Here is a 23,327-nt window from a genome sequence, read left to right on the forward strand (position 1 = left end):
TATTTTAGATGAAGAGCCAGTATCAAACCCTCTTGATACACATTTTTCCTGAAAACATAATGCCATAAATCAGAATTTTTTCTCTATTTTTTTTTTCATCTGTGCATTATAGACCTGGATAGTCTGACTGTTTTAGCTTATCAGTCTTGCTTCAGTCTAAGAAGAAGACCAAGACCTCATAATGTATTTTATCAGATTTTTGGAGGGAGAAAATCTAACAGTTAAAGTGATGCATAATACCAGCTGATGAGAAGTGTCTTACTTTATCTTCTCTCCTCTGGTGCTCATAATTTCAGTTGCAGTTCCTCAAATAGAACAAAGACATTCAGCATTTTTTCTCTAATCTGCTTGTCTGACCTAGGGTTTGTATGTCAATGCTAGCGTGAGGATGGGTAGTGCTTTAGGGAAGGAGCATGGTCTGTGATCAGGAACTTGAGAAATGAAGAAGCAACTTGAGAGCTGGGTAATTTTTTTCACCTGTGTTTTCTCCTTTGTCCAGGACAGCGGGACCAAAGTCATATTAGGTAATATATGACAGCATGGTTTTAGACATTATAAATTATGTCCCTGCTCACAAACTGAACATATTACTACATTGTTTCTCATTTGCACAATAGTGAGAAAACCCAGGCAGTTTCTTAAGTATAAGAATTTTTAGGAGAAGTACTTCAGATTTTCCAGCAAGGGAATGTTTCCTTATAGTCAGGAAAATCCAAATCAGAATACTTTTGCTTTGACCTGAAATGTTCAATTTGAATCAGGAAACTGTTGAGTATTTCTTTGATGCAATTGCCTGGAAATATGTGTGGAAAATGTCAATGGGCTCCTCTTCTCTCAGTGGGTTTCTTAGAGAAATTTGTCTTCCTGCACACAATTTAGATTTCCATCCAATTAGGTTTCATCACTGCAATTATATTCTCTAGGTACTTTGCAGGAAATGTAATCTTGCTATTATGCTTGACTTACAGAGAGGATAAGCTCTGCTTGTTATCAAAATAGACCTCTCAAGAGAAGATGTTTTGCTAAGGAAAATGCAGTCTAATATTGAAATGCCTTGAATAAATGAGCTTTCATAAGCCAGCGTGTAAAAATTTACAATCAAAAATGATTGATTTTATTCAAGATCCTCAAAATCTATTTTGTTTTGTTTTTTTTTTCCTCTGCAAAATACACAGTTTCCTTTTTTTCATCCCTGCTAGGGGAAATGGTGAAATGTTGGAATTTTTTGTGGGACTGGCATGCTACATTTCACTCAGCTCTGATCACTTGTGCTGGTAAGCAAAGTGTTGCTTACCATTGTTGTGTTGATGATTAAACAGGTACCAGTTGTAGCAGTGATGACAACAGGAGGTGGCACCCGGGCACTGACATCTCTGTTAGGCAACCTGTTGGGTCTTCAAAAGCTGGGTCTCTTGGATGTTATTTCATTCATCACTGGGTCATCTGGTTCAACATGGTAAGGACACCCTTAATGAAGACATCACTCATCACCTCTCTTGTCTGCTGTGAGATGTTTATTCTCTTCATTTTTGTAAAGAAAGGCAGCCTCAAGCTTTTTTTTTGCTGCATTAGGAGCACATTGCCCAAGCCCAATTGAATGGCCTAGGTGCTGCTTTGTTTCAGCTCTAGGATCTTTCCTACTGAGTCACTGGCGTGTAAATCACAGCCTTGTGCTTGAACTTTTGTAGCAAGGAGGGGCTTTTTTTTCAAGTCTTCAAGTTTCACTAGTGAATTGGGCAACTCCTCTAAATCAAAAAGTCATTTCAATAGTATACTAAGCCCAAAAGATGCTTTTAAAGAAACTCAGCTGGTCCATTTGATATGGACCATGAATCTAAGTCTAAAAAGTGAAAGATTCTCTGCATATGACAATGCACTTCCTTTCTTTTCCCCAGGACTTTGTCACATTTGTATCAGAGTGCTGACTGGTCGCATCAGGATCTATCAAGACCGATTAGTGAAGTCCGCAGACACATGACCAAGTGCAAGCTAAGCTGCTTTTCCCTGGAGAGCTTGCAATACTATGCAAAGGAGCTAAAACTGCGGAAGCAAGAGGGATACCAGATCTCTAGTGTTGACTTTTGGGGGCTTCTGCTGGAAAAAGCATTAGATGATGGGGTAGTGTTCTTCCTATGTTTTCTCGAACAGCTGCTGAATACTATTGTATGGAAAATGAAGCTCCAGGGGCAGATGCCTGACAGCATGCCAGCGTTATCCAGCAGATGATTTCTGCTGATTAACAAAGGGGTTTTAGAATTGTTAAGGTTGGAAAGGCCTCTGTGTCCAACCATTAACCTATCATTATCAAGCTCACCACTAACCCATGTCCCTACGTGCCACATCTACACAAGTTTCAAACACTTTCATGGGTGGTCTTTCCACCACCTCCTTGGGGAACCTGTTCCAATGCTGACTAGCTTCCAGTGAAGAAATTTTTCCTAACATTCAATTTAAACCTCTCTGGGCACAACTTAAGTCCATTTGCTTTTGTCTTATCACTTTTTAATTGGAAGAAGAGACCAATCCCCACTTATCTACTACTTCCTTTCAGGAAGTTGTAAATAGTGACAAGGTTTGCCCTGAGCCTTCTTTTGTCCAGGATACACAGTGCCAGCTCCTTCAGCTGCTCCTTGTAAGACTTTTTCTCTAGACATTTTCCCAGCTCCATTGCTTTTGCTCCGTGTCCTTGTCTGGACATGCTCCAGCACCTCAATGTCTTTCTTATAGTGAGGGCCCCAAAACTGGACAGAGCATGTGAGATGTGGCCTCACCAGTGCTGAGTACAGGGGGACAATCACTGCCCTGGTACTACTACTATTGCTGACACAGGCCAGGATGCCCCTGGCCTTCTTGGCCACCTGGACACACACTGGGTCATGTTCAGCTGCTGTCAGCCAGCATCCCCAGGTCCTTTTCTGCTGGGCAGCTTTCCATACCCCCTTCCCCCAGCCTGCAGTGCTGCATGGAGTTGTTGTAATCCAAATGCAGGACCTGGCACTTGGCTTTGTTGAACCTCATATGATTGGCCAATTGATCCAGCCTGTCCAGATCCCCCTGCAGAGCCTTCCTGCTCACCAGCAGATCAACAACTCCCTTCCAGCTTAGTGTTTTCTGCAAACTTGTTGAGAGCTTTGTCCCCATGTATCTCTTAATGCATAACTAGCAGCCCAAGGGGCTTCTGTAGGGAAGAAAACCTATGACTCCTTCTACAAGCATGAGAATCTGAGTACCTAACTGAAGAGCCTTGGTTCGTTTTCCTCTATTCATCCCTGTGAGAACAAATTTCCACGTGAAGTGAATGTATTTACTAAAAAGAATAGGAGACCATTTTTTTAAAAAAGTGTCCTACAACTCTACCTGTAATTAAATAAGCCTGTGTGGATGTGTAAATGTTTAGATGACTCCTTGGTTAAAAAAATGTTTGGACACAAAATGAGTTGAGAGAATAGTGAAATTAAGAGGGAAACAGCTATGTATTTTGCTGTACTCTCGGAAACCCATAAACTATGCCAAGAAGGTCCCTTGATTTTGCTCTTTGTTTTTCATCAATTCACAGAAAAATAACCACAAGCTCTCAGATGAGCAAGAAGCATTGAGTCAGGGTCAAAATCCCCTACCTATCTACATGATCCTCAACATGAAAGAAGATTACAGCCTTTCAGAGTTCAAAGGTGATGGCAAAATTGGGCTCATTTGGTGTTTGACCTATCTGCATTATCAGTACTTCAACCTCTTCTACAGCTGACCCAAAGCATTTATAAACAGTTTCTTTTCCTCTTTAGCTTCCTTTTCCATTTCCAGACTTTATGCCTAGTCTATGGGAGGAGCTTATCTTCTGCGGGGCAGGAGAAATCCTGGGGAGGTGTTTAAGGAGAGCCAGATACTCACAAGCCTTACATCCACATTTGGGGTAACTCAGACTGACCCATCTTGGTGTAAACTTCCCTTATGTTCTCTCTGGAGAGGGTAATTGGAAAGTTCTGAATGAAGAACACTGTGAAAGGTTACTGAGTGAGTGGCTGACACCAGTTGCATGATAAATCTTTACCCTGAGGAAGCCCAGTCTGTGGGCACCCCACAGACAGGGTTTATCCTGCAGCTGCCTTTTTGCCTTTTTGTAGCCCTTCTAGCAGGGAAGTAGGGATAAGATTAAGATTTAAGAGTTTGTTTTATGTCTCTGCAGAATGGGTGGAGTTCACCCCTTATGAGGTTGGGTTCTTAAAATATGGTGCCTTCATTCGTGCTGAGGATTTTGGCAGTGAGTTCTTCATGGGTCGCCTGATGAAGAAGCTTCCTGAGTCCCGAATCTGCTTCATGAAAGGTGATGTGATCTATTGCAAAAATTTGAATTGCATAAATATGTTCTTTATTTTTAATATAATGCAAACCTTGCCTATTACAACCAGTGCCCTGCATCATGCAGGACTGAAACCAATTGTACACCATGTTGTTCTCCCCTCCGACTGAGCTCCTTAGACAATGGAGATAGGCTAAAAGTACTGAGAGGAAATTTCAAACCACACTATTCACTGTTGCTCTTGTCTTGAATAGTGATGCTCATGCCTGAAGCTTCAGGGCTGCTTGAAGAAGCTAGGTTCATTTTGAACCAACCAGCAGCAGAGTTCCACATGAAAAACATTTGTATTTTGAAAGCAGAATCCCAAAGTCAAATTTGTCTATGAATGACATGATCTGAGATGCCAAAGCAATGTCATTGTTGAGTTTATTACAAAATACAGTAATTTAGAGTTGTTTTGTGAACTGCTACTGATACTCTTGCAAGTTTAATAGTATTCTAAATCCTCTGTAATTTTGCTACCATTATAAATAGTTGAAATTTTTCATTCTTAATTCAGTAAATTGGGTAGCACCCAGTAATATATGAAAAACAGTTTTGCAGGTTTTATGCAATTCTTGTTTTAATTTTGCTTACTACTATGCCCCTTTGTACATTGGTTCTCTGAGTTAAAGCTGTCTGCAGACAGGTCTTAAACAGATATTTTGCATGAAAATAAGCACCAGACACAACATGACACCAAGGATACAGGTAAAAAATGGCTAACTTACAAAGTGAATAATCCGTACAACCACCAACACCACATGGTAATCCTTATTTGGTATTCAGAGAGCTGTGAATGTCTGTATTGTGCAGAAGGAGTCCATAATCATATTATTCCAAACATGAGACAATAGCTGGCTATAAGAAAGAAAATATTGTGCTCAGTCATACAGCTAAATCTTAGAGCTTTATTAGCTATGCTAATAAATATGACATCCTTTCAGTGATGTCATGAGTTAAGAAAAGAGTTGTTTGAGGGAAAAGACTCAGAAGAAAACACAGGATCCAAGAGTATGGATAGATCTGAAAAGGGCAGGAGAAATTACTGCCTAGTAAATACAACTGGTGGCTCTGAAATCCAGTAGTTCAGATGCAGCCACCAGTACTAGAAATTCTAAATCCAGGAGCTCGAGATGCTGGAGAGTACGTTGGAGAAATCCTTCATTCTTCCCGTTTTTCTTTTACTCTTCCATTAAGCGCTCTCTGCTGCCTGTTAGAGGTGGGAGGTAGGTTGCAGAGCCAGGTGGGGCTACAGAAACTTCTTCTGAGCATGTTGAGCCTCCATTGCAGCTCCTCAATAGCACTGGGGTAGTGTGTCCATACCCGGGGTGGCCAGGGAGCAAGCACACCCAACACATCCAGTCTGGGCTCAGCTCCGTTCTCAGCCTTAGCACCTGAGCCTGGTGATCCCTCAGCCACCCGTGCATCTTTACAAAGGATAAGGTGGAGCCTTAAAGCAATGTTGCCATCTAGTGATACCACATGCAATGCCATCTTGGGTTACTATTAAAATGTGCTGTTAGTTACAGCTTGATAGTTTAAAGATAAAAGCAAGGTGTCATTTACAGGGAGAGGAAAGGCCTTTTTCTAAGAGCAGTGGCTAGAGATGGAAATGAGCTGTATGAGCTTACAGGGATACAAGACCCTCATGTTTCCAGAAGAAAGGCTGGGGTGCATAAGAACTTGTTTACTCTCTTCAAATCTGATGGCCCAGTAAAAGGCACCATCCCTCATCACAGTTCTTACTTCAGCCAATATAGGTACAAAGAAAATTCAGTGCAAGAGGTTAGGGCAACATTGCCATGCAATTATAAACAAGTTCTGAGGAGACAACAATGTTTGAAAGTGGTTAATACGCAGGAACAGTGTGTAACTCCAGGGGTAAGGGAACCGGAGGAGTTGCAGAGTGAGAAGACGACAAGACAGGAGAAACCAGAGATGTCTTCTCATAGCAGGGTTAGACAGAAGCTTCTCAAGCTACTGGGAGATGAGGTTGTCTTGACAGAAACTGGTCAGTCATTATGTGCAAATGAACTCTGCTTGACAACTAAATGTAGATCCAGAGAGCCCCAATCTGATTTCTTGATTATGCATTTCTAATATTTCCTAAGTGAGTCTATACTTACAAGGACTTCCTTTAAAAAAGAAGGCTCTTGGATTTCTGTCTCACTCTAGAAACAAGCCATGTTTTAAAGGGATGCCATGTTTTAAAACAAGCCATGTTTTAATAATTTATGGGATGAATAATTATTTTGTTGTGCAACTCAAGTTATTGCATCCTGTACAATGTATGGCTTTTGCAAAACTTTCACTGGTAGAGATTTTCAAGGCAAAGCACAGCCCTGCCTTCTCTGCTAGAGTTCTTCTGGGGGCCTGTGACATTGCTGTGGAGGAAGAGATGCTCTTCAAAATCCAAGAGACTTCTGGAGATTTCTGCACTGTGAAGACACTTTCAGATGTTCTTTTACATGGGATGGCAAAAGCGGGAGAAGCACTATGGGAATGAGAATAACAAATAGAAGGAGAAGGGTCTCCCTCAAAAGACTTGGTGCAGAGAGAAATTTTAGAGGGACAGCAAAGATGTCTTTTATTTAGAGAACTTTTCTGCAGACTATCCATTTGATTCTTGACTGTCCAGAACAAGCTTCCAAATGTTTACCTGACTATCCACTTGTATATGATGTATTTTGTAGACCAGACCCTTATTTTATAGGAAATGGAATGGTTTTGCTCACTTATGACAGGTGTTTATAGGATGGAAAATGTTGGTTTGTATGTGGCAAGGAATTAGTGGCTGAAAACCTCACACAATATTTTAAGCTATTTAGCCTCCTCTTTTGACAACAGAATGCTAATTGCTGAAAAGAACTTCGTATAGGTTTTGGTGATAATTTGGAAACTTTGAGGCTTTCCAATACTCCTTTCAAAGCTGAGTTTATTTTTTAAAGGGATATTTTCCATTAGAATTTTTCTGAAGAAGCTTCCCTGTTCTCTACCATTGCACAGGCCTATGGAGCAATGTATTTTCGTACAACCTCTTGGATGCCTGGCATTCGTCAAACCCTACACAGAGACGCTCACTGAGGTGTACCCAACACAGCACTGTTGATACTGGTTAGTTATGTTTCTGTTTCTGTTTTACCTGGTGCCTAAAAATCCAGAGGCTTCATGTTGTAAGCTTTATCTAATTAGGTTTCCTCTCTGAATTTATTCATAGCAATATTATTTCCATTAATCTCTCTTATACTGAATTTACGGAAATATAAAACTACTGAAGGTTTTAAGCAGATTGTCTTTGCCAGGGGCCCTTTGGTGAACCTCCACATTGTAACACACACCTCTGTGCTGTGCTCTGTCTGCCTCAGCAGCTGGTGCTTTTCATTGTTGTTGAAGACTTCAATTGCATGCAATGCCATTTCAATGTTCTTTGATCTTGATATAAACCTGTGTTTTTCTAAGAGGCCTTGGTTGTCCTTCCTGTGTTTAAGAGCAGTTAGTGAGCTTGGTTTATGGGTTTCTATCACTTTCTCTGTGGAAGTGTTGCAAAGCCCTAAGCTCAAGAAATCAATAAATGTATGTGATAGAAAATCATTGCCTCTCTTCCCCATCTCATGAGGTACTGTTTAGCACGACCCTATTTCTTTGTTCTTTTGTGGATGTCTCAGTCTCCTGACAGCTTTTTTTCCTTAAAAAGCTGATATTTATTACCTTGAAAGGAACAGGTCCAGATTCTGAATCTACCCTAACCTTCACACAGGGAATCTATCTGTGAGTTCTATCAAAGAATGGATCACTTTTTCCAGTTTTAGCAAGTTTGTTGCCACTCTGTTTCTCATGGAATAGGCTTTACTGAAGACTGATTTTCTTGTTTTTCCTATTTTGATATTGATTTATTTGTATGTTGCAAAGCCTTATTAGCATCTTTTCCCTAGCTAATACGAGATGCACTCTCTTATTTTAAGTATTGAAAAGAACTGTATCAAAACAACAATTTGTTCATCTCCTCTGTCTTTCAGGAGAAGAGCCTTCTCCATCAGACAGGAGACATGAGTTGGAGACTTACTTGGTCACCCCCGAATGTGGCATCGTGGGCATCATTCGGCGGATCCTGACAGAGCGGGTGATGGTTTCAAAGTTCTACAACTTCCTGAAGGGATTCCAGTTGCACAATGAATACCTTCAGAACAAAAACTTCTGTAGATGGAAAGGTAAACATCCTTGAATATAATTTTTTTACCTTCTTAGATGGTTGGTGGTTTCATCAGTGAAGAGAAGGCAGATGATGAACATTTGGAAATTAATATTTCAAGATAACTATTTAAATTTCATACAGTCAAATCAGCTTCAGGAATTTCCTTGACTCCAGGGAAATAAAATTACTGCTCATGTGGGGTGGAAGGATAGAAACATGAGAAAGAACTCTCTTTTTAACTTGAACAGGTCTTTCTTTCATGTGTGAAGGCTGAACATCTGCCGTGTTTAAGGATCTTTTAGAAAAAGTAAATGTAATGGATAGCCAAGAGGCATTTTTCCCAATTTTTCCTTATTAGTCAAAAAACAAATGTACTGTTTCTTCAGTGAATCACTCATCATAACAAATATTTCCTTTTAGATACTGTACTAGAGCATTTCCCCAACCAGCTGACAGAAACAGCAGAGTTCATGTGCCTGGCAGACACGGCGGGATACATCGATATTAGCTACCCACCACTCATGAGACCAGAGAGGAAAGTGGATGTTGTCCTGCACTTGAACTATTCTTCTGGATCACAGACCTTGGTGTGAAAAACACTCTCTTTTCTTTGATAAATAACTGCTGCCTTCTAGCCCTCCTTAATTCCTAAAGATTCAGAATAATTTATGTAGAATAAACTGATTCCGGGAAAAAAGTATCCTTGGTCTACAGCTCCCTGTGCAGACACTTAGGTCTTGTAAGTGATGCTCAGGTAAATCCCCTGAGAACAGAAGTAATATCAGATTTCTAAATATTTTATTTGAATTAACCCTCTAATAGCTAAATGCTATTTCCTAGACCTATGTGTGCCTGTGATCTCCATTTTGCTATCTAGATTTCACTCTCATTGTTTATCTAGTTCTAGTTACCACCGCTGATGAACTCATTATGGTTGTGTTGTGATGTTCATATAAAAGTTACCCACATGCCATATAATTAGAAATATTTTGTCCGGTTGTTTTTAGAACAGTAACTGGATTTTTTTGTTGTTGTTCGAAATTGTGGAAAAGAATTGTCCTTTGACAACATTTGCTCTTTCAGATACCATCTAATAATCTGGTCTATAATTCCTGTTACTAGATATGGATAAGACAGAAATTCTTAAGGACTAAAATTTTCACAGGTGCCAACCAGACTCAGGAAGCAAAATCCTGTTTTCAAAAATTGCTTACACACCTGCAAGATTAACCTTTTAGTTAAGATACTATTTGCTCCCAGATCACTGTTTGCTTATATCACTTTTCAGAACCATCCTAAGGCATCTAAGACAGGGATTTTTAAATACTTTATGCTAAGTCAAAAAAAAATTTGTGATTTTGCATTTAAAAACTGTACTGTTTCAGATTCTTGCCCATGCTACTTGTTTCAGGATCTTCTCCAGACAAGGCATCTTTCTGTATCCTAAGCTGCTAGGCCACCCTTCCCATAGTCATGGACATTTTACCTATCCTCTAGAGATAAAGGCTAATGAGGAGAAGGAGAAGAAGGTAGAACACCAATCAGGAGTGCAAGTTGGAGGCTGGGTATTGAATAGTTCTGTTAATAGTACTTAATATCTCATGTAAGAGCGAAGAAATATTGACAGCGAACCCTGCTCCCAAATCTTTGTGGAGGTCTTTTGATGGATGCATTAGGAAAAGCGGTAGAGTGTGGCAGAACTTCTGACTTTTTCTTCTTTTCTGTCGGAATTCAGCCGTTGGAAGAAGCCTCCAAATACTTTCAAAAGCAGGGAATCCCATTTCCCAAAATCCAAATGAGTGAAGAAGAGAAGAAAAATCTAAAGGAGTGCTACATCTTTGAAGACACAGAGACCCCAGAGGCACCAACTGTGGTGTTTTTCCCGCTGGTGAATGACTCCTTCAGAAAATACAAAGAGCCTGGTAAGCCATGGGATGGCTCTCCCACCACCTGGCAGCCCTTTGGCTGTGGAATGGGAGACATGGTGTAGCACGGCCTCCTCCCGCCCCTGCTGTGCCTCCCATGGGAGAGAAATGCAGATTCCAAGGGAGCAAGGAGTAGCATTGCGCCTCCCTGGAAAGTAGGAGGTGGAACCATATCTCTACCCCACTGATGATGTTTCTTTATTTGTCAGGTGTGGAGCGCAGCCCTGCTGAGATGGCTCAGGGCAACGTGGATGTTTCCACCATGTTTTCCCCCTACTGCTTAAACAGCTTTACCTACACAGGGGAGGCGTTTGACAAGCTGATAGAACTGACCAGCTACAACATTCAGAACAACCAACATCTGATCCTTCAGGCTTTGAATTCAGCCATACAGCAGAAACGACAGCACAAAAAATAAACGCTCGCCTGAGTTTCAGAAAGATATCTGCATGATTTTGGTTTTTTTATTCTTCTCTGGAGAAGAATCAGGAGTTGTCTTCAAATGAGCATAGTAGACTTTGGAAAGTAAAGACTTGTCTCAGTCTGTGCTTCCTCTCTACCATATGGTGATCTTAAATCAACCAATCAAACAAAATAATGATTAGACTTGTGCTTTATTTATGTTGGATTTCACTGCTGGCGAACTTTTTTCATGCATATACCTGTATATGCAGTAAATTGAAGGTCAGAAAACATTGGATTTATTGAAAAGTTTTCTAAATGCATGAATCTGGGACAGCAGCACAAATTCTTTCAAAATTTGTTATACTAATAGAAATTGTATATGAAGTGAAGACAAATGAGCTATGGATATTTAATTTATTCCAAATCTAGTGCAACAGAAAAATACATGATAAATGTGGACAGTTTCAAAGAACATGAAAACTGTATATTCCTACAATGTCAGCGAGGAATTTTTGCTAGAAATAACACACCAATATGTATGCTATCTAACATAATAGATAATCTGGGACTTCATATGAAAAATACACATTTTCTATACTTTTGAATTTAAAAGTTTTATTACACCAGCAGTACTTAGTTTTTGAAAATCTCTTGGAAACTTCTGTTTCAAGCCATAATGTGAGTCAGGATCAGCTCTTCCAGTGCAGGTATAACTATCGAATCCACAGATCAACTTTCTACTGACCTTTCATGGTATGTAGATGATCCAGCTCAGTATCCACATCCTGTTAATTTCGGTTTTCACTGTATTTCTTGTTATTATGAGATGCTGTGAGAATTAAAACATCAAAAACAGAGACAGGTTTTGTGGTCAGAAGGCAAGCTAAGTACTTTACACTGATATCCATGGGTAATTCATGGGTAATCACATGACTTTGTCAGTCCCTGCCTGTCTAAAAACAAGTTAGGATATATGTAACTACTATAAATTGCGCAAGGTAATTTGTTGAAACTGCTTATTTTTCAGATGAAGACCAAAATAATTGCTTTAGGAAGAATTTTAATAAGACAAGTACAATGTAAACCTGTTTCATTGCAACAAAGATACTAATCTAAAATAAAAAGATATAATGCTTCAGTCAGTATCGGTCGCCCTTAATTACTTCAAATTTAAATAAAATGCAGCAGCTTGTCTGTGCTGAAGTAACATGTATTGGCAAACACAGAGCTATGAATAATGTATCATAGCAAAAATAGAAAATAATTTTTAATTCAGAATGAAATATGAACTTCTAAAAGGCTAAAAAAATCTCTTCCTTCAAGCATTCCTTTATGCCTTGTCTTCTTCTTATCTTTTGCTGTCTTTGGTCTCCTATGCTCACCTCTGATGACCTCAGCCCCCTTAGGGGTGCTGTGTCCTTACCCCAGCTGCTTTCCCAGGCCCTCACACCTTCATCCAATTTCCAGCCTGGGTTCAAACCTCTGGTGTGCTGAAATGGCTGTTTACTTGTTGGTGCTCATCAAGGGCTCCCCTCTTTGTGATCTCTGTTGCTGAGTCACCTGGTCCCTCTTGGCATTGCCTTTCCTCTGTCCCAGCTCTACTTCCCTCCCAGGCTTCCCTGGTTATCATTATGACAACCCCATTTGGAGTGACACATGTGTTTGCTACTTCTCCCACCTGCTTATCTTACAGCTGAGGTTTCAGGCACCTTCAAGAGCGGCAAATGGAGTTCCTACCCCTGCCATCCAAGTCTTTGGTGACACCAAATTTCAAGAAGCCTGCTTCTCTCTTCCTGTTCCTGCCTTTAACTATACCCCTTTGCTTCCCTTGATGTTCTCTGGTTTGCTGGTTTAACAGAGTTTACTGAGAGTAAACTCCATTTACTCTCAGTGTGCCACTGAGGTGTTCTCTGCTGAACCTGCCAGGGTGTTTGTTCCACCTTCCAGGAGAACACCTGCAGAAGATCCTTGTCATTTGTCCTTGCAGGCCAGCAGGGAAGTTTTGTGTGGCTTTGTCTGCTGGCATTGTTTTGTTCTGGTTCAGCACTTAATGGGCTATGCTTCCTATGCTCTGACTCTGAGCTGTACTGAAGCATTTCAGGAATGTAGGTAACAGCTGCAGATGTGGGCATTTAAAAACACTTTTTGGTTTTACAGGTTCGGAGTGTCCCTTTTTAAGGCAAGAGGAGTGACTTCATGGAATTGTCCATTTGAGGAAGAAAACTAACTAGAGGGGAGAGAAGCACTGCAAAAATCTAGGCCCATGCTGTATCATGGTGTTAATACCAGCAAGCAGTTCACTTGATTTTTCCTAAATGTTTTAATAGATAGAGCTCTTGGTTCATGTGGTAATAGGAGGTACAAACACTAACATGATGACCTCCTTAGTTGTAATTAATATGTTTTGAATTTTTTCTGTGTCTGTCTTTTCATTCTTACCTATTCATTATCTATAGTCAGTGAAGGGATTAGCATGCAATTGCAGCTGTGCCACAGCCCTTCTGATTATCACAAAGGTGCATGAAGAACTGGGCAGCTCAGTGGGGTGACTCAGACCACAGGAACCTATGGAAAGCAGCAGTGGGATTCTTTAACTCCTCAGCAGGCAGGTGAGAACTTGGGCAGTCCTACTGGGTGAGTGCCACTGGAGAAATAGGAGCTTATGGGATGGTTGGCAGCAGCATTTTGTGCTGTTCTATAGTGCAAGGAGTGATCAAATAAGAGGTTATTGCAAACATTCTGAGTGAAATGAACTAGTAATTCGTGAGACTACAGGTTGCACCATGTGAGTGATGGGAAATGTGTTTGCCACAGCGGACATAGGAGAATGTGGGTGGTAGAACAGGAGTCCTGTCTTAGGAACCCTGTGCTAAAACCTGCTAACATGTACAGCTCTGCTGTCCATGTGCGATATCCCACTGTCTTACTAGAGTGATAACACTGCAGAGGAGGCCATCAGGACCTTATTTCCTCATGTCCTGGTCATGGTATACTGGTCAACAGTTAGAATGGCTGAGAGTCCTGTGTTATTCATGCCACTGGAGCTTTGCACCTTTGAATTACTCCTGAAAATCTCTCCCTTGTAGGGTTCCCGCTGGAGCCCAGCACTCCTACAGTCTTCATAAAGAACTTCTCCAGCACTTCTCCCACACCTCCAGTTCATGATATCAAAACTCTGCCATGTGACATCTTGTCACGTCTCATGGTTTTTCCTCCTTGGGTCCTGAAGTCTTCTTTGCAGCCCCTCCAACCCACTATCATTTATCTCCTTTTCTCCATGCAGCTGGACATTTCATCCAGATGTCACAGCCTGATATCAGCTACCCTAATTCTTGTAGTATTCATGCTTGTTTCAAATATGACCAAACCTCCATCATTCAAACCTGAAGCTTCAGGAGAAACAATTACAGTACAGAGGAGATATGAGACAAAAGGGATAGATTAAGAATGATTAAGTAAGATTAAGATAGTATAAGACGTGAGGAGGGAGAAAGGATAGAAGAAAAACAAATTATAACAACTGAGAAAAAGTGAAAAATTACATTTTAGCTATGAGGTATTGAGATGAAAAAAGAAAGAAAACATACTTTGTAATCCAAAAAGTCAAAGAAAATATGGCAAGAAAAAGAAAGAGGAAATCAGGAACTAGAAGGTGGTAGACAAAAACAGAGATAAAGATATCTCTGATATTTTTTTTCAAAGCTGGTCCTTTAAAAAAAGAGCAACTAAAAATCTCTAATCTAGAAAATTTCATGGCACTAAATCTTACTACTGAGGTTCTGACCATGGTTCTGACCATCTGGGCTTACTTGATATGCACACTGTGAGTACTTCCTAACTCCCAGCTCTCTTTTTTTTTCTGCCCTTAAACACTGGGAAAAGATGGTTCCTTGGCCCCTAGCAGTCTAATTTTCCTGCCAACTACTGCTTATTGCAGCCTTCTCTCTTCTAGCTAATAATCTGTTTATTAATTTTCACTCTTCCTATTTCTTTTCTTCTGCTGAGGAAATTGAGCATCCTTTGTGACTATCAGATAAGGAGCTGCAAGTTTCTACATACATTAATATGTACTTTTAAATCTTGAGCAAGTTGTTTCTTCAATTTTGCAATTTCTGCTATTCAGCTGGATGACAGCCAGTCTTAAAAGCAACTCATGCTCCAAACTCCTCCTTGAGCTGCATTTCTCTTAATATTTACTTTGTTAATATAGACTATAAATTCCTTTTGACATTTAACAGATTATATGATAGTCTAGAATTTGTTTAATATTAAATGCTTTGGTCTCACAAACAGAAAATAATTCAGAAAATCCTTCACAGATGTTTAACAAACACCTTTTCTAGTCACTCATAATCTCTAGTGCATAATTTCTGCTGGTGCAGGAGTTGATGGCCTGTAACCCACTGCTGGGTTTGGGCACAGGGAGGAAGAACTGTGCTGGTCATATTGCACTTGTGCTGGTTTTCAGCTCATAGGGATATGATAAACTTGCATGTAGTCTGCAGAAATGTGGAGAATGAGCAGTGATTCAAAACCTTTGGGGACTGCTCTCATAGAGTTGAAGTCCTGGGAAACTTTCTCCAAGTAAAGAAAAACATCCCAAAGTGAGAGAACTCCAGGCACAGAGGACTTTCTCACTTTACAGGTAACCACTGAGGACTGTGCATTTGTAACATGCATAAAATCTGAGAGAGATAAAAGAGAGTATAAATTTACACGTCAATTAGGCAGCTCAAAAACTGGTATGGTAAGTTTTGGGCTTTATCCAATGCATCAGTAACTGTAATACGAAAGAAAAGTACACAGGTGTTTAACTGTGAGTGCAGAGATGTACAAAATCACTAATGATGGTAGCCTCCCTACTGGGAAAGGAATACCTCTCAGTATCAGTGGTTTGTTCTAGTTATATATGCTAGATGCATACAAATGCTGATGCATCTGTGCAATGGATATATACTTTTCTCTGTTATGAGCTTAACAAGAATACATTCTAGTACTTTTAAACTTTTTAGTTTAAAATTTATTTCCCAGAAGATTCATTTTTACCTTTTGCAGGGGTAAGATAACAAACAGCCCCTGTCTCCCATGAGTTTTCTCTTTTGCTCCAAATCTTCTTCCTTCACTAACTGCAAGAGTGATGACCTAAGACACCACTGCTCTCCTGCAGGAAGAGCATGCAGCTGAGCCAGAACTCCCATCTGACTCTGCTCTCCAGGGCTGGTTTTTTGCATAGAAGTATTTTTATGTCTGAGCGTAGTGAGGTGGTCACAGCCAGTCCTGCTTCTGCCTTGTTAGAATAATCTCAGGCTCATTTTGCCTGGCCTGTTCGAGGCTAGGCAAGCATATATTGTTGCAAGGCATTTAGGAGGGCACTGGCTGTCTGTGGTTTGCGTCCAGTCCAAGTCTGTGATTAAAAGGAACTGCAAAGCTACATTTGAACTTGTTGAAAATTTTGTCATGTAGATCCATTTCTCCACAGCTTGTCTCTGCAGTCAGAGATAATACAGGTTCCTTTGCCAGGTGAGTGATGCTTCTGCAAACTGCGTTGCAGGGTGAGTAAGAAACCTAAGCAGTGGAGGAAGTACAAGGTTGTGCTGCTTTTGGCACATTGTGTGATAAACAGATAAGACTAATATCACTATGCTAAAGGAGTAGCATGCAATTTGCTGCCAGGGGAACTACATTTAGAGCTTTGAAACAGGTGGGTTATTTTCCTTCATCTATCCTTAAATTACTGAAATATGCAATGTAAACACATGAAATATTTCCACTTGAAGCATCTGTTTTTCATTCTCCAAGTTGAAAACCATCCAGCTTTGAACATTCAGATTTTAAATGAGATGGCACTAGTTCAGTTGTTAATGAGAACCTTGCAGTTTTCTTTATTTATGTTGCTCCCTGTGGAGTGACTCAGATGGGAGCAGAGTACCTTGATTTTGCTGAAGGCTGTCCAGATTATTATAGATAGCCAGGTGTGCCTGTAATGGGGAATTCACTCTGCAGACATGGAAGTCTGTATATAGGATCTAAATTTCTTGTCCACAGGCTTTCTTGAGGACAGAGAATCTCAGCTTTCTTAAGATTCACCAACTTTAGAGGGATTTCTATCACTTATCCTCAGTTATGCTAATGGTTCTCTGAACTAACCAGCCTTGGGAAAGTTGCGCTCTAATGAGAAGTATCCTGGTCTTTTTAGTATCACATAGCAGGTTTTCCAAGGTCAACCAGGTCTTCTTTTCAGACCAGATTTAAAGGAAAAAAACCCAAAACAACAGAAAACCAAACCAAACAAAAAAACCACCAAAACAAGAGCAACAAAATACCCCAAATAAACAAACAAAAACCAACAAACACAAAAAAAAAAAAAATCCCCGAATTACTGTTGTTCTCTAAATTAAGCTGCAAAAGGAGTTCTCCAGGATGCAGCTCCGAGTGTCTGTGACCTGAGGCCAAAAGATGCTCTTGTACTTCCAGTGTGGCCAGAGCTACTTTTCATGCTGGGAATGCAGATGCTATGACAAAGCCTACTGTTACTGGAGCTTCTAGTTTGTTATTCATTTGTTTTTCTGTGTTGAAGATGGTAATTTCCATTGGGTAAGCCTGGAGATGTTCATCTGCTCTTTTGTTCATGTTCTTTGGTTGAACAAATCTCTGTAAAATAAAAGTGATAAAACTTAACCACTGGATCCTATACTGCATTCATCTTGGGATGAGTTTCCCACAGTTGACATTTAAAGTTCAACTGCCTTTCTCTGGAAAATGTATAAAATCATAACTCTTACTTGCTTTGCACAGCTATTAGATATTTCCTCGTGCCTTTTTTGCTATATTTAAGGAACTGCTGGGTGCAGCAGTGGTCCTGGGTCATGCCTGGAGCCATAGGCACTGACTTCAAGACTTCTGCTACCCCCTGGAAGTCTCTGTCCTTCTCCCCTGCTGTCCTGTCACACCCTGGTGCTGCTGCTCCCAGCCTGTCAATCACCTCCTCCACTTTCAGCTCACCTCTGCAAAATGAAGCCCCAGCCCTGCACCCACACCACGACCTCTCTCCCCTGGGAATAGGGAACAGGAGCAGCCCAGGAGGAGCTGGGAGCTGCATGCCCATGCAGTGGTCTGGGGATGGCCATCTGCAGGGCTCTGCCCCTCTGCAGGCACTGGGCTCAGGTCCCCCCACCTGTGGGGAGGCATTCACCAAAGTGCACAGGACTGTGCCAGCATGCAGGAAAGTCACTGTCACTCATTCAGATGCACAGGCCTTTTTCAGGGTCCAGTTCCCCCACAGGAGGTGTCCTTGCTCAGGGCAGGGGTTTGAAGGAGCAGGCCTCAGTGGCAGCATCCTCCACACACAGAGAAGGGCGGCAGCAGGGCAGGACCCGTGGGGCAGGTGCAGGCTGGGAGAGGTTCCCAGCCAGAGGAAGGCACCACATTCCTTTTGGCTGTGGCGCTGGCGCTGCAAGGTCCTTCCCTGGAGCACTCTACCCTTGGTGCTCCACTGCCTTCGCAGTGGGAGGGGAGTCCTTTACTTGGATGAGATGGGTGGGGCCTCAGGTAATTTTATAAAATAACAAGTCATTGACTCCCACAGGAGTACATCCTGCAAACATGTCTTGGGAAGTGCTGCCAGTGGAGGTACCAGGAGCAGATACTGAAAACATGTCTCTAGAACCACTGCCCACAGAGGTGCCAGGAGTAAATCCTGAAAATGTGTCTCTAGAGCCGCTGCCCACAGAGGTGCCAGGAGTAGAGCCTGAAAATTTATCTCTGGAATTGCTGCCTGTGGAGGTGCCAGCAGTAGATCCTGAAAACATGTCTAAAGGGTTCCTGCCCATGGAGGAGCCAGGACTATATCCTGAAAACATGTCTAAAGGATTTCTGCCCATGGAGGAGCCAGGACTGTATCCTGACAACATGTCTAAAGGATGCCTGCCCATGGAGGAGCCAGAAGTATATTCTGCAAATATGTCTCAAGAATTGCAGCCCATGGAGTTGCCAGAAGAACTCTTCTACATGAAAGGCAAGACCATGATACCATCAAATGCACTAGAGGTAAGAAAACAGCTTTAAAGTTTAACTTAATTTCCTCTGCATTTGACAGAAAACAAAGTCCTGCTTTGTGAGTGTGTTTGTATTCAAGCTAGTGTGCAAATTTGCTGTCTGATGGAACTATACAGCATTAAGGTGAAATTTTCTCTTCAAGGCTGTCAGTGGAAAAACTCCTTCTGAATCCACTGGAGCCAAAGATCTTATCTTCATATACAAAATGAGAGAAGTCAGAGTAGTAGGGGACAGAAAAAGATAAGAAAGGGGAAAAAATGAACAGGGGGAGAAACTTTCTTCAGGGCATTGAATTGTCAGCTTTTTTTCTTCTGCAATTAAATGCTACTTTTATTAAATATTTCATATTTCTATATAAATAGCAAGATTTTGGCATGTATAATAATGTGTCAAACCCTTTTTTTTATTGTTGAAAATGCGTTAAGGACAGGATAGTGACCAGGAATAGAGAATTCAGTTTCACTTACACATTCCCTTTTTGGTTCTGAATTTTTAAAATTTTGCTTGCATGCTTTGCATTGTTTCAAGATTTGCATTTAGTTTTAAATGCAGTACATTATGCACTGTTCTATGTGCTCCCTGTCTGGATGAAGGCACATCACTTCAGGAAGAGCTTTGGACTTAGAAGCGGAACATCTTCAACATTTTTTTGTAGAAACTGTAGAATCCTTTAATGGTGCTCTATGAAGTGCTTCAAAAGGGGGCACCCTACACTGTAGAAGTATTTTGGAACTTCTGTTTCCTGAAAAAGATTGAAACATTAGATTTAAAATTTTGCAACTGCAAACTGCAGTGCATCACATCCTGTGTTCAAAATCACAGATGATGTTATGCGGTATTTTAAACTGAGGTTTTATATCGGTAAGAGCAGATTGCCAAAAGATCACATTCAAAACATAAAGCAAAACCTTTTTTACTGGATAGAGACACCTTCTAGGTACCTTACAGCTGTGATGGTCTTCCTTCATTTTCTCATTGAAAGGGTACCCCTGACATGGATTTTGTGCCAGTGTGCACCAAAACATGTGGTGGTTTGTTCATTAATCCGAGTGCGGTAACGCAGCTGGGTGTAACCAACAGCCCTTCTAATCGAGGTTTCATCATAAATTGTTGCAAGTAGAAATTAATTATCTATCCTGATAATGCTGCTGCTGTTGTTTAAACATTATCATTCATTGTTTCTTTCTTCCTTTCTTCAGGATGGAAACTCAGGCCTCGGTTCCTTGGGAGATGGTGAATGGCAAAAAAGGAAAGACGACGGTACTGGGGAAGACCAAGGTGATTTCAAGGTATTAAGAACAAGAACCAAAGAGTGCTAAGGGTTTTGTTTTTCTCAAAAGGGGAGACGGCTCAGGTGGCAGCAGGATAAAGAATGATGGCAGCAGTTTGAGTGTTACAGGGGGAGCCCCTAAATTTATTGCTTGAATAATTTTATTCCTTTTATGTTTATAATTTTCATAGAACATAGAATGGTTTGGGCTGGAAGGCACCTTTAAAGGCCACCTTGTTCCAAATTCCTGCGATGAGCAGAGACACCTTTAAGTGGACCAGGTGGCTCAGTTTCCATAATTTAATTCCTTGTTATGTTTTCTTTGGAACAGGCTGAATATTTAGTATTTTAATGTCTCACTTACTTGTACAAGAAATCCACTGGTGACCTTTCTGTTCCACAATACCTTTTGTAAATTAAAGGGCCAAAAGTAACAGCGAGACCTTGCAGTTCTGCTGCAATGGATTTGGTAGCACGATCTCCATCCTTGCAATTTATGAGAGAGTCCTGGATTATTGAACCCTGATCTTTCACAACTACTGTGCTCCATCAGGAAAGAAACTCTAGTGGGATTCTGTAAAAGGAGTAATGCTTGAATATGCTAGGGCTATTTCTGGGGCATGAGTGTCAGTCAAAGATTTATTTTTTGTTAGAAATTACTGGTTTTGATGGGAGTTTTCATTCTGGTATTGTGTGGTGAGTCTGGGCATTATTTCCCATCTGTCAATGGAGAAGTCTGAGTGATTCATATAACAATTTTGTCCCATGAAGTGTTTGCTTCTGAGGCAGATAAATCTGTGGAAATTTGCAGTATACTCTATGCCGACAAGTTCTACTGAGGCAAAATGAAACTGAAAAGTCTGAAAGTTGAAATCATACTGTGAACAGGCAGACAGGTGAGCTTTGTGATAAGCTGTGTAGTTCTGCTGCAGTTTGAATGCTCACAAATTTAGACAAATTCTTATCCATATTCACTGAATTTTTTGTTTTTTCACATGCACTCTTCAAATTTTAGGTATTTTGTTTTCTCAGTATTAGGATTATTACTTAAAAAAATAGTGGTGTTAAAAGATTATACTGTATTTTCACAGAATATATTATATAATAAGTCTAAGGTCTTTGTGGCATTTCATCTTGCAAATATTTAAGTTACAATGTCTCGTATCTCCAGCCTGGGAAGATGCTAATATTCTGGACCATGTCTGGTATGAGGAATTCTGTAGATAGTAAAAACAGGTGGAAAAATTTATTGATCAATTTTTGGTATAATATCTGTTCCTTACAAGGGGTCAGGAACTTTAAATCACAATGAGAGAAAGAAAGAAGATTTGAACTCCTGGGTTATAATTACTTAGGATAATTATACACATGACAAGTAACTTCTTGTCTCCATTTCTTAATCCCACACAGTGATGTGTTTGTTTTTCCATTGTGTGCTCAGGATACAGACTTAGATCAATGACATTTAAGAGTCATGAAATTTAAGGGGACGGATGTGACAGTAGCAGACCAAAAGAATCGTCTGATATATCCATAACCTTCTTCTAGACCACTAGATCACTGTCTCACACTGAAGGATTACTTTTTACATGATAAAATTACAAAATTCATGACAATGCGTTGGTGATGGACTGAGTTGCTTTTGCATGTGGTTACAGAGGTACTTTTTTCAAATGTGTTCACAATTCCACACTTCAGCCTATGCACTTGTATGATCATTATTTGGCTACACCAACAATCATTCATTCATGTAAAGGATGCATATATATTTTTCTGTCCTCCTAATTTTTTCTCAAATATTAATTTTTCATCACTGAAACTACCAGAAGACTTAAACATGAGGGTCTCTGCCTGCTCAGAGGCATTGTCTGTTAGAAACCTCTTGGCAGCATTTGCCAGCAACTGCATATATCTTTACACCAACGTGCTGATTTTTATCTGCATTAAGAAATCTGTATTATTTGGGCCTTGGCTGGTACTTAGGCCCATGCTACAGTAACAGGCAGAGCCAGCTCTGGTATTTCAGACATTAGTGTTTGTACTAAAATATTTAAGGATTGCAGCAGGTTTCATATAATAATGCATGTGAAGGAAGGGGAGGGGAACAATTGGATGCATGGTTCTAAATTCACCATGAGACATGTTTTAATAAGGCTAAGATGTATCATATCTCAAGTCAAGTCATACCTCATTTCCCTGCCAGACGTGGGCTTCTTGTTCTTTCAGGGTTGTGCAGCTGGGACAGCTGCAGCCCTTAAACACAAGAGGGCTTAACACAGGTTAACACAGGGCTTAACACAAGAGCTTAACACAGGTTAAGCTCTGACCCTTGTGCAAAACAGGAGCTCTGGTTCCTGTTGGGTTTTGGAAGGTGGAAGCAGCTCTCCCAGATCATGGGAAGGGTGAGGAGCTGCCACACTGCAGAGCGAGACGTGACATCTGCTTCTGGTTGGGCTCGGTAATGTGAACAGGAGCTGAGGCAGGCAGGAGGGCTGGGGCCAGGCTCCCTGGCATGGGATGGACTGGACTCCCGCAGGGGCCAGAGCCTGCTGTCAGGAGCAGCTCCAGCCCCAGGCTCAGCATCCACTGGAAAGGCAGGAGTCTGCTCCTGAGCCCCCCCAGCCCCACAGTGCTTGCAGCAGCATGGCTCCAGCAGCAGCTCTGCTCAGCTGCAGAAGCTGGGCTGAGCCCAGGTGCCTCCTCTGCCCCCCGAAGCGTTGGCATGGGGTTGCCTAAAATACAGACTGCTGAAATTACACGTTCCAGCACTCTTCCCACTTCAAAAATGAACCTCACTGAATCAAATGGGGCCACTTCCCATCAGCTCAAAACTTTGAAATATGGCTTGTCTAATCCCTATTTGACAATATGCAAAAGTGCAAAACATCTGTACCTGAGATAGCCCTATAAATATCCTTGAGAACAGTAGTCAGAAAGAGAGATTTTCAGAGTGTGATGCATGTCCTGTGGTAATGTCTACCTTAGGATGAGAATCCAGAAATGTTAAACAGCTGTTAGACATAAACACTAATTTTACAGCTATCTGGAATTAGGTGTAAAGAGTCTCAACCCTCAAATGGTTCATGCTCAGCCTAGTTTCTTTCTGTCATATTTGTTCTAGTTAGGGAGGGCAGGGCGCTA

General features: G+C 40.9%; 2 protein-coding genes and 1 long non-coding RNA gene across 3 annotated transcripts in view; 2 read left to right on the forward strand and 1 right to left on the reverse strand.

Moving 5' to 3' along the window:
- The window catches only part of LOC102072868 (cytosolic phospholipase A2 epsilon), a 26,896-nt gene extending 15,407 nt beyond the window's left edge, over positions 1 to 11,489 (forward strand). Inside the window, exons 11-19 of the mRNA XM_026794113.2 lie at positions 1,320 to 1,456; positions 1,896 to 2,118; positions 3,557 to 3,671; positions 4,184 to 4,321; positions 7,346 to 7,453; positions 8,356 to 8,547; positions 8,952 to 9,118; positions 10,267 to 10,453; positions 10,666 to 11,489. Coding sequence (XP_026649914.1) covers positions 1,320 to 1,456; positions 1,896 to 2,118; positions 3,557 to 3,671; positions 4,184 to 4,321; positions 7,346 to 7,453; positions 8,356 to 8,547; positions 8,952 to 9,118; positions 10,267 to 10,453; positions 10,666 to 10,874 — 1,476 coding nt within the window. The 3' untranslated portion in view covers positions 10,875 to 11,489. The remainder of the gene's footprint in view (positions 1 to 1,319; positions 1,457 to 1,895; positions 2,119 to 3,556; positions 3,672 to 4,183; positions 4,322 to 7,345; positions 7,454 to 8,355; positions 8,548 to 8,951; positions 9,119 to 10,266; positions 10,454 to 10,665) is intronic.
- LOC113459406 (uncharacterized) overlaps positions 11,386 to 23,327 on the reverse strand; it is a 56,981-nt gene continuing 45,039 nt past the window's right edge. The window contains exon 4 of the long non-coding RNA XR_003380586.2: positions 11,386 to 17,512. This is a non-coding gene — a long non-coding RNA (uncharacterized LOC113459406). The remainder of the gene's footprint in view (positions 17,513 to 23,327) is intronic.
- Positions 18,464 to 23,327, forward strand: part of LOC102062047 (cytosolic phospholipase A2 epsilon) — a 31,455-nt gene continuing 26,591 nt past the window's right edge. Inside the window, exons 1-2 of the mRNA XM_005480210.3 lie at positions 18,464 to 18,907; positions 20,116 to 20,205. Coding sequence (XP_005480267.3) covers positions 18,464 to 18,907; positions 20,116 to 20,205 — 534 coding nt within the window. The remainder of the gene's footprint in view (positions 18,908 to 20,115; positions 20,206 to 23,327) is intronic.

Source organism: Zonotrichia albicollis, chromosome 6 (assembly GCF_047830755.1).
Source record: "Zonotrichia albicollis isolate bZonAlb1 chromosome 6, bZonAlb1.hap1, whole genome shotgun sequence".
Lineage (NCBI taxonomy): Eukaryota > Metazoa > Chordata > Aves > Passeriformes > Passerellidae > Zonotrichia > Zonotrichia albicollis.